A 17504-nucleotide genomic window follows, 5' to 3' on the forward strand; every position below is an offset into this window, starting at 1 on the left:
TTTTTCGGTTAAAGAGGTATTTGATGAAAATTCCTTCAACTTATGTTCTTATTTATATACAGTGTAGGTGTCAGCTCTGTTCCGTTATTATAAAATATAAGCATTTTTTTCGCTTTCAGATATCTAATCTCACTTGTGGAAGATTATTCAAGAAAAAATACCCAAGTCCTCATGGAACTACTGCAATTTGCCACCAAAATAAAGCAAAATAAAGATTAAAAAGACATAAAAGTACAAAATCGAAATCGGAACATCACAGAGCACGACGAAAACAGGTTAACTTCAGATGGCGACAGACAGCGATAAGTCAGAACTTCCTTCCTGAGATACCTTGACGTGATATAACGTGACCTGACAGTCCGTTGATGGCTGAAATATGCCGCCATTTGAAATGCTTTTTGGAATGTTTCAACGTGACCAGTGTGGACTGGCCTTTACAATAGAGTGCCGTTACTCCTACTGCCGTTGAAAATAATCTATTGCCGAACTGATTTTGCGAGGGTCCATGAAGTGCAAATTATTTAATAGGTTCCATTACAAATTTTTGTAGACATTCTCAGTATCTGTTCGAAAACGTTTTTCCTCACAAGGGACATATCATTTGGCTCAACCTTCATTTCCCTACCACCCTCATAAATTAATTTCTGTTCCTTGCGTTCTTGGTAAGACCTTTAAAAATAAATCTAAATCTAATGAGCGTGGAAGCGGGTTCTTTTCACTACTCGCTGTGATGCTTCCTGCGAACAGATTTTGCATTAGCGGCGACCCATCAGATTGGCGCCCCAAGCGACCGCGTGGGTCGCTTGGGTTTTAAGCCATCCCTGATTTTTTGACATGAGTACAGACCCAATACTCAAGAACGTATGCACTGCCTTTTGCATACTGAATCGGTCAAGTGAACGAAAACTTCAGAATGAAATGAGAGACACACCTAAAAAAATAGATCATTATATCAGCTGATGTACATAACGTAAGAGTACTCTAATATTCAACGTAAAAATGAAGGTACTGTGAAAGAGATGCAGCTTTCAGTATGTGTTATCAAGTTCATGCTCCAAGGTTCTGACAGTATATTTGTGAATAGCGTAAAGCCTTTGCCAAATTCGTGGAAATAGATTCACTGCAGTGCCGCTCTTTTCTTAATTGCAAGATTATTGATAAAGATAAGTACATCATTGTTTTGTATATCACCTTTGGCTGTGAAAGAGAGTAACGCAGCATCTGTTCTGTCAGCTTTAATTTTAATTCAATAAAAAATCTCGTTCCCTAATTAGTGCGAGATAAAAGGGTGACATTTTGAACAAAAGTGTAGTATCTCGTTCTTTGCTATCTTTGCATCCATCTGTCGAGTGACGTGGATAGTGAATGTTGGAGTGTGTATGGTGGTGGGAAGCTTCGTGTTTTATGTGTAGTGTTTCATGAGGCGTGTGTTTGTTGCAGAGTGATTGGTTGCCAAATAAACTCAAGTATTTGTACAGTACATTCATACCAAAGTGAGTAAAACTGTAAGATTTTGTTTGTAAACATATATTACAGGCTAATATTTCAGAAGGCATCTGTCAGAATGTGCCTTCCAGAAATCGTGCGTGAACACAATTGCAGTCTAAACACATTTTCAGCCAGAATCAAGAGCAAACTCATAGCTATGACAGAATATCTGTGTGCACTGTTTCTCTACGTAACAGCATACAGTTGTTATTTATAATTAACTGCGGATACACTGTGCAGCTCTAGTGTGGTTTTGTATCCCCTATGAAATCTTGGTTGTTACGACGGACTGTTGTGCAACGTAACACGAGGTCTAGGTTAGTTGTCACTGCTCAGTTATTGGGTTTGATTAACCATACAATGTCAGCACTGCAAAGCTTTTGTGTCTACATGTGCTGGTCCATAGCCAATGTCATGTATAAAGCATCAGAGCTGTCACAATAAGTAAATGATGACATCCGTGGGAATTTCAAGTGATTGTCATTTCTGGCCCTTCAGTGCCTAGGACATTGTGACGTATGATCTAGTGTGTTTACTGAGAACCCATTCATCAAAAACTACACATTATTAGGTTTCATCTCTTGGTAAACTTATTAGAGGGATAAAAATCTCAGGCCACAAATATTCTGTTGAACGCCTCAAATAATCTCAACCATGGTTTAATCTTGAAGATTTGCGTAAATATTTTGTTCATGAACTACATATGTAAGAATTAATGTTACTTCTTACATTTGATTGGTAAATTCTTTTTATGGTTTAAAATATTCCAGTCAGGAAATCACATTTTTACCTGTTAGTGGCATTTTTATATATAATCACCCATGGTTCATCTTACAAAGATAATGGATTTGTCATGATAATACAGTGACAGTACATAGTTCAAAAAATACACATAGACGTACACACAGAGTATGTCAGTATTCTTTATGGCAGCGGTAAGACAGGTGGTTGTATGTGGCCTTGACATGGAACTGCACTGCCATTTGCTTAAAATCATGTAGGAAACCTATATCAGGATGGCTGAATAAAACAGAACTCCATCCTCTCTGCTATAGGTCACCATAATTAACAGCTGCACTGTCTCATTCAGTTGGTTGCTATCATCCAGTATTGATTGACACAAACATAGATTCTCTTCATCTGTGCACACACAAAGTACACCCACTGGTGACTCCAGTACCATGAGCACCTGCATTAATTTTGGAAAACGGCAAAGAACAGTCATTTAAATTCATATAGAATGGACAGTTTTTGAAATTGGTAAATATAAATGAAACTGTATTTTATACTGATGACTTGGCACTTAAGTGCAGTGGATGTTGACACAAATTGTGTGATGAGTGGTTCACATTTTATTGTGCATAGCAGAAGTGCCAATAATGCTTGTTGTTCTTTATAGTGAATGTTAAACTGAGAACTGTAAGTGCTTTGTCTTTGGTGTTTATGACTCTTTTAAAATTACATTTGGAACAGCATTTTGTATGTCATGTAAACAAAATGACTCTTTCACATAAAACATCCAAGGGCATTGTTTGTTTGGGATGACTGTTGTCTACATATTTCAAAAGAAAAACAACAGATGCTTTCAAAAATGCCGGGGATGTCAGATGACAAATCTCAGTGGATGCTTTATGTGGACCCTATACTTTTCTGTTAGTGGGCGTGTGTGTCTTGATATTTTGTTTCTGAATAGATCTTCTTCTATTTTAGCTAGAGTATCAAAATGACCACATATGAAGAGTTCATTCAACAAAATGAAGATCGTGACGGTGTGCGATTTACATGGAATGTTTGGCCTTCAAGTCGGCTTGAGGCAACTCGTTTGGTAGTACCACTGGGATGTTTGTATCAACCATTGAAAGAAAGACCAGGTAAATATCCTTTTAACTGAAGTAGTTTGATCACTCCAAATCATTACTTAGTATGAGTATGAAATATCAAGGGTATAATAAATAGACCTTAAATTAAACAATGTCACAGTCTTTGAGACTGAATTCATCAGAATGTGCCACTCCCTTTCCCCCACCTGACACTTGCCCTGGCCCAGACCACATCCATTCCCAAATGCTTAAACATCTCACAGCGGAATCTCAGCACCACCTCCTTGCCGTCTTCAGCCACATCTGGAGCGATGGTGAATTCCTGTCACAATGGCAGGAAGGTATCATCGTGCCAGTGCTTAAGCTTGGTAAGAACCCATTAGATGGAGACAGGTATCATCCTATCAGTCTTACAAATGTTCTGTGCAAGCTAATTGAGCTTATGGTGAGCCATCACGTAGGTTGGTTCCTTGAGTCTCAGGGCCTTCAGTTCTTTCCCAGGGCAATTTTTGCCAAGGCCACTCTACCGACAATTTGCTCAACCAGAATCTGTCATTCGATTGGCCTTTACCCAGCGACAACGCCAGATTGCTGTCTTTTTTGACCAAACGAAGGCCTACAATACCACATGGTGACATCATACCCTCGCTGTTCTGCATGAGTGGGGTCTCTGGGACTGACTCTCGGTTTATATAAAGAGATTTTTCTTGCTCTACATTTTCCGAGTTCACAACAGTGCTTCCCACAGTACACCCCATATGCCACAGGGCTCTGTCCCGAGTGTCCCACTCTTTTTATTTGCTCTCAATGGCCTTGCATTAGCAGTAGGATTCTCAGTATCTCCCCTCCTATATGCTGATGATTTTTGTATTTCCTTCTGCTCCTCTTCTATTGGTGTGGCTGAATGCCAGCTGCAGGGAGCTATACGGATGGTGCAGTCGTGGCGTCTCACTCACGTCTTTCAGGTAGCTGTACAAAGCCCTCGTACAGTTCTGTATTGACTGGGAGCCCAGTGTACAGTGCAGCATCGCCCTCCACACTCCGTCTGCTGGACCCCTACTCACCACTGTGGAGTTAGGCTCATGATGGGAGCTTTTCGAATGACCCCAGTGAACAGTCTCCTCAGGGCAGCTGGTGTTCCTCCATTGCAGGTACGGTGGCACTGCTTGCCAGTTATACTGCCCACATTCACAGTTGGCCTTGCCATTAAAATTACCGTCTCGTTTTCCCCAACACGGCAATCCATCTGCCTCAAAGGTGGCTCTGAACTGGGAATCCCCTTGCCATCTATGTGTGGTCACTTCTTACTGAATTCGACACTCCCCCTCTACCACCTTTCCTGCGAGTCCACTTCTGTACACTTCCAGCAACCATACCTCAGCCACAGCTTTGGCTGAACCTATCACAAAGCCCAAAAGGCTCAGCTCCCCCTGAGGTCCTTTGCCAGCAATTCCTCTCTCTTCTCAGCAAGTTCAGGGGCTCAGAAATAGTCTACACGGATGAGCCAACGGTTGACAGTCTTGTGGCTTCACTTAGGCTCAAGTTGGCCAACTGTACAGCACTCCTTGCAAAATGGCGGCAGTGTTTTCACTGCAGAGTTAGTTTCCATTTATGCTGCTCTTGAGTATATCTGCTCCTGCACCAGTGAGTCCTTTGTCATCTGTAGTGACTCCTTAAGCAGACTACAAGCCCCAGGACATGTCGGGATACCGAGCAATGAACTTGTCTTTTACAGGCTGCTTGTAAACCAGTTCTTGAGATTGGCCTGCCGGAGACAGATTTGCGATTGATCTTCTGCCGGAAAGTTTTCATGATCCTTGATACCAAATGGCGCACCCTCAGTACACCAAATAAACTCTGTGTTATCAAGGAGACAATGAATGTGTGATGATCAGCCATGTGAGCTACTCGCAGGGAATCTATTGTCCTTTGCCAGCTTCACATCGGCCGTACATGGATAAAATTTGGTCACCACCTCCGTCACTGTGGCGTTCATCTGACTGTCGTTCACATCTTGTTGGACTGCCCAATTTTAACTGCTCTGAGACAGACTTTTAACCTCCCCAGTGCCGTACCTACGGTGTTGGGTGGCAATGTCTCAACAGCAGATTTAGTTTTACATTTTATTCGTGAGGGGTTTTTGTCATGCAATCTAAGGGTGGGCATCTGTCCTTATCTCCAAGTTCTCCACCCTCCCTCCATTTTATCTCTCTATCACCCTTTCTTTGCATTTTGTTTGTCTTTTCGCTACATGTGTTCATCTCGTCTTGTATTTTTAGGCTGGACATATTAGTGTGTTGCAGAGTGGCTGACCCATCATTTTTTATTCTTGTGATCAGCCAGCCCAGACCATCTGCTCTACGATTTTAATACCTTCATCTACTTTTCCTTGTGGTGTATGTTTTCCCCTTCTTTTTTGCTTCCTTTGTTTTCTCTTTCGGTGTGGTTCCCTACTACTTTCACACCCTATTACTTTCCCAGACTAATTTTGAGGGGCTGATGACCCTGCAGTTTGGTCCCTTTATACCCCAACCCAACCCCCCCCCCCCCCCCATCTCACACACTCACATTATTATTCCAGCACTGCTCTGACGACCCAGTCCTCTCTCTCTCTCTCTCTCTCTCTCTCTCTCTCTCTCTCTCTCTCTCTCTCTCTCTCTCTGTGTGTGTGTGCAAGAGAGAATAAGTCATGCTAGTGTTCAATTTCTTGTTCGTGGCTATTGGCTGCTCATGCATTGAAGTCCCTAGAAATGGTTGTCTTCACTCACTTAATTATTTATCATTGCTGTGCTTGTATTTTTATAGAAACAGTAATGTACCTTTCATTTAGAACTGCCCTGACATTTATTTTGCATGTGTTTTCTGTGTTAATAGATCTTCCGCCAATTCAGTATGATCCTGTTTTATGTACAAGGAATACATGCAGGGCAATTTTGAATCCTCTGTGTCAAGTTGATTATCGAGCAAAACTGTGGGTCTGTAACTTCTGTTTTCAGCGAAATCCGGTAAGTTGCTACTCAGTCTTTCATGTGTTTTGTGCAAAATATACAGATTATTTGTATTTAAACTTTGAAACCAGTTGCAAAAGCTAACAATCAAAAATTTCAATACTTGAGAAGAATTTAGTGTATATACTTCTTCTGCAGTTGTAATAATGGCTGTGTATGTAATTGACTATTAGCTAAACTTTGTAGATGAGAGTAAATTGTCAGAATATCAGGGTATGCTGAATGTTCACAGCGTTAGGTTTCACTTGTTCCTTCCGAATGTGACACTTGTGTGCATCATACACAGAATTAGGGGTCATCGTTCTGTTATTTTTGTAACCTAGTCTTCTTGTACCTGCTTCTGACCAAGGTGCTGCAGAGATTATGCCATGGAAACATCATGGTGGAGGAGCAGTTTCAAATGCCTGTCTTGCCATCTGGATTTAGCTTAACCATGTTTTCCATAAGTTATTGGAGGCAAATACTCAGATGGTTCCTTTGAGAGGAGCAGGACTTATTTTCTTCACTATCAGTGCCATCTCCATGTCCACAGTGTCCCAGGATAGAGTGCAGATAGTATAACATTGCAGTTGGCTATGAGCATAAGCAAATGAGAACTGGGGCTGTGTTAGGAGAAGGGAGAAGTAGAGTGGAATAGGGCAACATGTGCTGCCTTCTGTGCTCCAAAAGCAGAACTGAGGTAATGGTCACCACTCCTCTCTGGTGTTGTGTGAGGGTCATACTTGACCCCATCATGGACCAGGATTAGTGTCTTCAGTTATGTTAAAATTTGTTTTTGTGGAGACCTTGTTGTACCAGTGACGTTACTGACAGCAGCAGCAGTCACATGAGGTCACCACTTGATAACACCTGAGGATCACTCGGTCAAAAGCTTGTGGATTTTAAACCACTAGGCACAGCTGAAAGCCCAAGAGAATCTGATCAAGATTCACCGGTATATTTGGGAAAGCAGGGGAACCAGATCTGTCATTGACTATATAATAACAGATCAGGAATTCAGGAAGGCTGTGAGGGACACACGTGTATTCAGGGGATTCTTTGATGACACTGATCATTATTTAATCTGCAGTGAAATTGAGATTGTGAGGCCGAAAGAGCAGGAGGTCAGGTCCATATGTAGGAGGATAAGAGTGGAGAAACTTCAGGATAAGGTAGTCAGGCACAAGTACATAACAGCAATCTCAGAAAGGTACCGGTTGGTTGAATGTAGTCAATTACAGTCATTGGAAAAGGAATGGACAAGGTACAGGGACACAGTACTATAAGTGGCTAAAGAATGTCTTGGAACAGTAGTGTGTAAAAGTAGGACGAAGCAAACAGCTTGGTGGAAAGACACAGTCAAGGCAGCCTGTAAAAGGAAAAAGAAGGCGTATCAAAAATGGCTACATACTAGAACTCAGGTAGACAGAGAAAGTTATGTTGAAGAAAGAAACAAAGCCAAACAGATAATTGCAGCATCCAACAAGAAATTTTGGGAAGACTTTGGAAACAGGTTGGAGACTATGGGTCAAGCTGCTGGAAAACCATTCTGGAGTGTAATTAGCAGTCTTCGAAAGGGAGGTAAGAAGGAAATGTCAAGTATTTTGGGCAGGTCAGGAAAACTGCTGGTGAATCCTGTGGATGCCTTGGGCAGATGGAGGGAATATTTTGAAGAGTTGCTCAATGTAGGTGAAAATACGATCAGTAATGTTTCAGATTTCGAGGTAGAATGGGATAGGAATGATGATGGAAATAGGATCACATTTGAGGAAGTGGAGAAAATGGTCAATAGATTGCAGTGAATTAAAGCAACTGGGGTGGATGAAATTGGGTCGGAACTCATCAAATACAGTGGAATGTCAGGTCTTAAACGGCTGTACAGGATAATTGAAATGGCATGGGAGTCGGGACAGGTTCCGTCAGACTGGACAGAAGCAGTAATCACACCAATCTTTAAACATGGAAACAGAAAAGATTGTAACAACTACAGAGGTATCTCTTTAATCAGCTTTGTGGGTAAAATCTTCCCAGGCATTGTTGAAAGGAAAGTGCGAGTTTTAGTTGAGGACCAATTGGATGAAAATCATTGTGGGTTTAGGCCTCTTAGAGGTTGTCAGGACCAGATCTTTAGCTTACGGCAAATAATGGAGACGTGTTATGAGTGGAACAGGGAATTGTATCTATGCTTTATAGATCTAGAAAAGGCATATGATCAGGTCCCTAGGAGGAAGTTATTGTCTGTTCTACGAGATTATGGAATAGGAGGCAAACTTTTGCAAGCAATTAAAGGTCTTTACACGGATATTCAGGCAGCAGTTAGAGTTGACAGTAAATTGAGTTCATGGTTCAGAGTAGTTTTAGGGGTAAGACAAGGCTGCACCCTGTCTCCACTGTTGTTCATATTATTTATGGATCATATGTTGAAAACAATAGACTGGCTGGGTGAGATTAAGATATGTGAACACACAATAAGCAGTCTTGCATATGCAGATGACTTAGTTGTGATGGCAGATTCGATTGAAAGTTTGCAAAGTAATATTTCAGAGCTAGATCAGAAATGTAAGGACTATGGTATGAAGATTAGCATCTCCAAAACGAAAGTAATGTCAGTGGGAAAGAAATGTAAACGGATTGAGTGCCAAATAGGAGGAACAAAGTTAGAACAGGTGGACGGTTTCAAGTACTTAGGATGCATATTCTCACAGGATGGCAAAATAGTGAAAGAACTGGAAGTGAGGTGTAGCAAAGCTAATCCAGTGAGTGCTCAGCTACGATCTACTCTCTTCTGCAAGAAGGAAGTCAGTACCAAGACTAAGTTATCTGTGCACCGTTCAATCTTTCGACCAACTTTGTTGTATGGGAGTGAAAGCTGGGTGGATTCAGGGTACCTTATCAACAAGGTTGAGGTTACGGATATGAAAGTAGCTAGGATGATTGCAGGTACTAGTATATGGGAACAATGGCAGGAGGGTGTCCACAATGAGGAAATCAAAGAAAAACTGGGAATGAACTCTATAGATGTAGCAGTCAGGGCGAACAGGCTTAGATGGTGGGGTCATGTTACATGCATGGGAGAAGCAAGGTTACCCAAGAGACTCATGGGTTCAGCAGTAGAGGGTAGGAGGAGTCGGGGCAGACCAAGGAGAAGGTACCTGGATTTGGTTAAGAATGATTTTGAAGTAATAGGTTTAACATCCGGAGAGGCACCAATGTTAGCACTGAATAGGGGATCATGGAGGAATTTAATAAGGGGGCTATGCTCCAGACTGAACGCTGAAAGGCATAATCAGTCTTAAATGATGATGATGAAGATGTAGTAGTCTTTATGTACATTTTCCATAATTGATTTTGACTTGATGCTGGACAGTCTGAAACCAACAAGGTTATTCATCTAATTCTATATCTAGATTAAAAAGAAAAATGAAAATGCTAGTACTTCAACAGACTGGTTGAGAATTATGAATTATAAGGAGACAACACACTGAAAGGCAGAAGTGCTGTGTTATTGATAGGAGGTACACATACAGAAGTTACAGAGCTTTGCTAGCTTTTGGAATGCACTTCCTTTTTCAAGCTCGTAGGTAACACACATACACACACACACACACGCACGCACGCACACACACACACACACACACACACACACACACACACACACACACACACACACACACACACACACACACACACACACACACGTAGAGGGGGCTGCACTTTGACAACTGCCATCCCTTTCATACCAAAAAATCCCTCACATACAGCCTGGTCACCTGCAATAGACACATTTGCAGTGATAACTCCCTTACCCAGTATGCTGCTGGCATCACAAATGCCTTTGCATACAGGAAATACCCTCCAGACCTAATTCACAAATAGACCTCTTGTGCCATGTGCTCAAAGACACCTGATCATCATACCCATCCCGAGAACCAACCACAAAGAAAAGCCCCCCTTATCACCTGATACCATCCCAGGCTGGAATGGCTGAATCATGTCCTTCATCAGAGCTTTGATTATCTATCATCATGCCTTGAAATGAGGGACTTCCTTCCCAGGATACTTCCAACCCCTCCCAGAGGGGTGTTCCACCACCCACTCAACCTTCACAACATCCTAGTCCATCCCTATGCCACTCCCACCCCTAATCCCCTGCCACAGGGATCGTACACCTGCGGAAAACCCAGATGCAAGACCTGCCCAATCCACTAACCCAGCACCATCTATTCATGTCCCATCACTGGCTTGTTCTACCCCATCAGAGGCTGGACCACCTGCGAAAACATCCATGTTATATACCAACTCTGCTGCAAGCACTCCACAGCGTTTTACATTGGTATGATAACAAACAAACTGTCAGTCCAAATTAATGGCCACTGTCAAACTGTTGCCAAAAGCAAGGTAGACCACCCAGTGCCACAACATGCAGCAGATCACATGGAGATTTCATTTCAGGATCTGGATCCTCCCCACCACCACCAGCTTTCTGAGCTGCACAGATGGGAGCTATCCTTGCAGCACATCCTTTGCTCCTGTAACCTTCCTGACCTAATTGAACTGCTAGAAGCTTCCCCCTAACCTCCTCCCTGCATCCAGCAGCCTCTTTGTCCCTCAACCCACCTCACCTCCACCTGCACCTCATCCCAGTGCACTCACTGTGGGCCAGAAAATAGCTGGCAGTCAACATTTATGCTACATCCCTTGAGAAAGCAAGTGCATTCTAAAAGCTAGCAAAGCTCTGTACCTTCTGTTTGAGTACCTGTTGATGACAGAGTGAGTCAGCTCCTTTATTCCTAAATGATTCGTACTTCAGCAGACTGTTGTGTTAAATTACACCTGCTGGAGACTGAAGTATAAAAATATTTAATCTGGCTACTGAGAATTCATTATAAAAAACTATTGCACTGCATGTATTGTTATGACAAATCATCATACATTATAGATAGAACTTGTTTTACTGTTCGACTTATCACGTGTGTCTTCTAATTCCACCTGTACAGTGGAAACAGTTGAAGAACTATGTTAAAAGGAATGAAGTATATATATATATATATATATATATATATATATATATATATATATATATATATATATATATATATAAAACAGAAAGAAACTTCCACATGGGAAAAATATATTAAAAACAAAGATTCCAAGACTTACCAAGCGGGAAAGCGCCGGCAGACAGGCACATGAACAAAACACACAAACACACACACAGAATTACGAGCTTTCGCAACTGGCAGTTGCTTCGTCAGGAAAGAGGGAGGGAGAGGGAAAAATGAAAGGATGTGGGTTTTAAGGGAGAGGGTAAGGAGTCATTCCAATCCCGGGAGCGGAAAGACTTCCCTTAGGGGAAAAAAAGGACAGGTGTACACTCGCACACACACACACACACACATATCCATCCGCACATACACAGACACAAGCAGACCTATTTGGAATGTCTGCTTGTGTCTGTGTATGTGCGGATGGATATGTGTGTGTGTGTGTGCGAGTGTACACCTGTCCTTTTTTCCCCTAAGGGAAGTCTTTCCGCTCCCGGGATTGGAATGACTCCTTACCCTCTCCCTTAAAACCCACATCCTTTCATTTTTCCCTCTCCCTCCCTCTTTCCTGACGAAGCAACTGCCAGTTGCGAAAGCTCGTAATTCTGTGTGTGTGTTTGTGTGTTTTGTTCATGTGCCTGTCTGCCGGCGCTTTCCTGCTTGGTAAGTCTTGGAATCTTTGTTTTTAATATATATATGTGTGTGTGTGTGTGTGTGTGTGTGTGTGTGTGTAAATATTTTATTGACATGTTTGAAAGCTCAGGAGTTAAATTCCAATAAGCAAGATGTAGTTTAAGATTACAGAAACTTTAAATAAATTAAAAGAAGAAATATTTCAACTCTGATTTTTATGAAATTGTTGATTTATAGTGTTTCATCATTATGCTCAAATTCAGAGCCACTGAATGTTAGCCATTTTAATTCCATTAACAGTTACGACAATTTGTTTCAGTTTCCACCACAATATTCTGGAATATCAGAGCAGCAGCAGCCTGCTGAACTTATTCCAATGTTTTCAACTATAGAATACACTATCACGGTAAGTATTTATTTAAAATGTTTCGTTGTGATCTTGAGGTTATTGTATAACAGCCAAGTGTGTCTTGTAGACAAAGATGTAAGTAGATGAATTACGGACAGTAACTTCACTTAATGAAAGTTTATTCATCACTTGCACATACAAGAGTGTGGAGCGAACTGCCTCTGGCCAGAGCACGTATAGTATATATACAGCTACAGAACATCCAGTACAATGAGTCTTGACATTTGTGGATACTTCTAGAACGTACTTGAACTGAATATAGAAATTAAACTTGTAAAGTGCAGATGAGTTTTAACTCACGACCACCCATGCAACAGTTTGGTATCAGAACCTCTACACCACAGTGCTATTCAGCTTCTTCTGTGACATTGCTCCCTACTTAAGAGAACAACGTCTCAGTGTTACGTCCTCTTATTCTGGGAACGAGTCATCGGTCCTGCATACTCTCACTCCCGGTGACTGATTCTCACCCTGGCGGTGATATTCTTAGAACCGTTCCGTTTGTTGCCTGTCGCTGGAGCTTCAAATTTACCCTGGGTTGCAGGATGCTTATAGGGCTTCATTTGAAGGATATGGACCATATCTCTGATCTTTTGTCATCCTGTGTCAGGGTTGAAATCTTCAATTTCATAAGTAACATCAGACAACTGTCTCACAACCTTACAAGGTCCAAAGTAGTGCTTGGGGAGCTTCTCAGAGAGACCAAACTTCCAAACAGGAGTGAAGATCCAGACGAAGTCACCAGGCTGGTAGACAGCAGGGTGGTGGCTTGCATCATACCTTCAGCGATCATTTTCTTGAGCCTGCAGTGTGCGGAGTTGAGCTAACTGCTGAGCTTCCTCAGCTCTGGTTAACACCTGGCCGATGTAGTCGTCGTCCACGTCATCAGGATGTAACGGAAACACAGTGTCCATTGTCTTAGTCGTCTCATGTGCATGCACCAGGAAAAATGATGTAAATTCTGTGGTGTCTTATTTGGCAGTGTTGTATGCAAACATCACAAAAGGTAGCACCTAATCCCAGTTGCATGGCTCAACATTGACGAACATTGATAGCATGTCGGCCAAGGTCTTATTAAGGTGTTCAGTAAGCCTGTTAGTTTGTGAATGGTAGGCAGTCGTCATGTGATGAGTAATGTTGCACCGACTGTTTATCTCTCTCGCAAGATTCAATTGAAAAACTTTTTCTCGGTCCGTAATTAACAACCTTGGGGCACAGTGTTTCAGTACAATGTCTTTCACGATACATTTGGCTACCTCGGATGCTTCGGCTGTTTTCACAGCTTTTGTAATGGCACAGCGTGTCAGATAATAAGTGCAAACAATAATCCATCTGTTGCCACTAGCAGACGTCGGAAATTCCTAGGAGGTCAATCCCAATACACTGGAAAGGCGTTTCAGCTGGTGGAGTTGGTATGAGTCGGCCAGGTGGTTTCTGAGGAACTGCCTTTCTCCTCTGATACTCTCGGCAGTGCGACACACAGTGATGGACACGCCTAAATAAAACTGGCCAGAAAAATCTCTTGCAGATCCTATCGTATGTCTTAAGAAATCATAAATGTCTGGCCTCAGGTGTGTCTTGGAATTTCTGTAAAACATCTAAGCGCATGTGTTTAGCAATCGCTGGTAGCCACATGCTTCCAAACAGATGAAAGTTTTTCTTGCAAAGTAATCCATTAACTAGCTTAAATTGTCCTTTCACATCCTCTGACCAATTTAAGGCAAGCATAATTTGAGATATCTTGGCATCCTTCTTCTGCTCAGCAGAGAGATGCTGGAGTACAGTGAGACAGTTACTATCTTCATCAAAGTCTTTATGCTCTTGCACAGGGTTTCTTGAGAGACAGTCCGCATCTTGGTGTTTTCTTCCATTTTTGTACACCATGGTAATGTCATACTATTGAAGATGTAGTGCCCACCTGGTGAGTCATACTGTTGGATCCTTAAGACCTGTCAACCTGGTCTGTAACAACTGTGAACGGCTTTCTATAGAGATACTGTCGAAATTTGCACATGGCTCAGATCACAGCAAGACTTTCTCTTTCTGTAGTTGAGTAGTTTCTCTCGGCTTTTGTAAGTGTCCTAGAAGCATAGGCTATAACCTTCTCTTTTTTTCCCATCTGAAATTTGCACCAGAACAGCACCGATACCTCACTCACTGTCATCTGTGTGTAGTTATGTAGGTGCTCTCTCATCATACAGACCAAGTACAGGGTCAGTCGTCAGAGCCCTTCACAGCATATCGAAAGAATCTTGTTGAGCACCACCCCAGATGAATTTAGCATCGGCTTTTAACAATGCTTGGAGTGGCCTGGTTTTGATACAAAAGTTTTTGACAAAAAGACAGTAATAAGAACGTAATCCGAGAAAGCTTCACACATCTATAATACTTTCAGGAATAGGAAATTCCATTATAGATCTCACCTTTTCTGGATCTGGCCACACACCTTCATTTGCCATAAGGTGTCCAAGTATTTTGATTTCTTTTGCTCCAAAGAGACACTTTCTTGGATTAAGTTTCAGTCTGCAATGTAGGAGACACTTAAGAACAGCCCTCAGTCTTTTTATATGTTCATCAAGAGTCCCTGAGAACACTATAATGTCATCTAAATAACAAAGACACATCGTCCACATCAGATGCCTTAGAAGATTATCTATCATCCGTTCAAAAGTTGCTGGTGCATTACACAAACCAAATGGCATTACCTTAAACTTACACAGGCCCTAAGGGGTGATGAATGCAGTTTTCTCATGAATAGCCTCATCTACTTCGATTTGCCAGTATCCCGAGCACATGTCCATGCTTGAGAAAAACTTGGCCCCATTCAGATAATCTAGTGTATCGTCAGTTCATGGAAGAGGGTAAACATCCTTTTTAGTTATCTTATTATGCTTCCAGTAATAAACAAAAAAGTGCCAACTGCCATCCTTCTTCCCGATGAGGACCACTGGTGATGACCATGGGCTCTGCGAAGGCTGAATGATGTCATTCTTCATCATTTTCTCTTCCTCGTCATGAATTATTCAATGTTCCGTCGCTGACAAACGGTTGCTCTCTGGCTTATTGGTTGATGGTCTCCAGTGCGAATCTTGTGCTTCACAGTTGGTTTGTCTAATTTGCTCTTCACCTGTGGATTGAAGCATTCAGAGAACTCTTGAAGAATGCCAAGTAGCTTCTTCTGTTGTTCCTTAGTGAGATCTGGTGATAGTTGAACTAGAAGATCTTGTCTCGTAGTGGTAGTGCTAATTTCGCCCACAGACTCAGCATGGGAGGTTTCTATGATGCTCGGCTGTTCTTCAATTAATGGCTCAGCGTGCACATGTGCACATGTGTCTTGGGAGGATCTGTGGTTCTTGGCGACAGTTAACTATCCACAATTCACCGAATCTGTTCTTAAACAAGATGACAGAAGCTGGGATGACGAAGTTATTCTTTAGTGGTATGCTTCTCTTACATTCCACTACAAGATCCATTGACAGTTATCTTTCTAGTGCTGACTGCAGGAATGATCACTTCAACCAGCACACACAGTCTCCACACACTTGGGTGCACATCTTCCTGTCCACAGTATCTCATCTCGTCTAGCATAATCTTCGAGCAACCACTATCTGTAACTGCCTGAGAAGCTGTCAAAAAGTCCCATCCAAGAATGACGTCATGACTAACTCTTGTAAGATGATGAATTCTAAGGGTTGTATATGGCCACTTATATCCACACAATTGGTATATCTTCCTGTAGGTTTTACATATATCCCATTAGCCACCTTCAGCAGAGTTGTTTTGTTGTTGATGAATACGGTTTTCTGCAACTGGCGATGGCACTTCTCCAAAATGACTGAATATGATGCTCCATAGTCAACAAGAGCTTGGGCGGTTGGCCATCCATGAGGATATCAGTGTAGTTTCCTATCATTTTTGTAGTGGTTGACGGCAGAGGATTTTTCTCTTCGGCAGCCTGGCCTCCAAGGAAAGTCGCACTCTTTAGCTTTCCAGGTTGCGGCAGCTAGGTGATTGGCTGGAACTTATAAACGGCAATGGAGACCTTGATCGGCGTGCTTGGGAGCGTCCTCTCCAGCGGGCTATCTTGCAGCGATGGTGACCTATTTCATCCTGCACCCACATCATCTTGTTCATCTTCGTTGTCCCAGAGTTGGTGTTGGCTAAGATCGGTCTGCCGTCTTTTGGCACGGGTGTCATCAAATATCTGCCGCCTTTCTCGACAGTGGCACACCACATGTACTGGTTGGTTATCCTGGGTCCTCCAGACGTCAGTCTTCCTTGATGCCCAAACAGGTTTCTCATGTGGCATTGTAGGAACATAACTTCACCTGGGTCTCGACTTTATTGCCGTTTTAAAGAGAAATGAAGGATGAGAGACTGGGTTCAATGTCTGTTCCACTTCCTCTCTTATGACCTCTTGAAGCTCTTTTGCTCTCTGTGCAATCAAAGTGCCTTCTGAACTTCCTCTCTCACTATCTGACGAAGAAAACTTGTGAAATTAGTTTCTTCCTCCATCACAGACCTGGAAATGACTTATGGAAGCCGTTCTAACTTCTTGCGTGTAATTCTTTGTTGATGCATTTTCTCAATATACTGGCACCATTTTATGAAGTTATCTGCTGTCGAAGCCTCCTTCAGGAGTAGGGCTTGATATGTGTCCTCAGCAACACCCTTCTTGAGATGTGCAACTTTATCTTCCTCCTTCATTCTAGGATCCATTATTTTACACAGCTCCAAGATGTCTTGAATGTAGGATGTTGTAGTTTCTACTGGACGCTGTGTCCTGCACTTTAATTTATCTTCAGCCTTGCACTTCTGTCATTGTGTGTCGCCAAATACTTGCGCAGTTTCGTATGGAATACTTCTCAGCTTGTGAACTTCTCCTCGTTGTTCTCATACCATTTCTTGGCAGTGCTCTCCAAGTAGAAAAATATGATAGCCAAACAGGAGGTGTCATCCCATTTGTTAAATTTGGTTATATGCTCATATACATTCAGCCACTTGTTTGGCTCTTGGCCATCATCACCCGGAAGGATGTCTCATGTGGTGGCACACAGTTGCTGTCATCCTAATGTCGTCCTCTTCTTCTGTCTCCGATAGATTGCGATCTGTTGAATATGGC

The 17504-nt window shown here is 42.2% G+C and overlaps 1 protein-coding gene across 4 annotated transcripts in view; it reads left to right on the plus strand.

Moving 5' to 3' along the window:
- The first annotated feature begins 1174 nt into the window (after positions 1-1174).
- Positions 1175-17504, plus strand: part of LOC126276587 (protein transport protein Sec23A) — a 102987-nt gene continuing 86657 nt past the window's right edge. The window contains exons 1-4 of one of the 4 annotated variants that reach the window (XM_049977290.1): positions 1175-1493; positions 3199-3359; positions 6183-6313; positions 12293-12379. In XM_049977290.1, the coding sequence (XP_049833247.1) occupies positions 3212-3359; positions 6183-6313; positions 12293-12379 (366 nt within the window). In that variant the 5' untranslated portion in view covers positions 1175-1493; positions 3199-3211. The remainder of the gene's footprint in view (positions 1494-3198; positions 3360-6182; positions 6314-12292; positions 12380-17504) is intronic. The other 3 variants (XM_049977288.1, XM_049977287.1, XM_049977289.1) reach the window with 3 other exon arrangements.

Source organism: Schistocerca gregaria, chromosome 1, assembly GCF_023897955.1.
Source record: "Schistocerca gregaria isolate iqSchGreg1 chromosome 1, iqSchGreg1.2, whole genome shotgun sequence".
Lineage (NCBI taxonomy): Eukaryota > Metazoa > Arthropoda > Insecta > Orthoptera > Acrididae > Schistocerca > Schistocerca gregaria.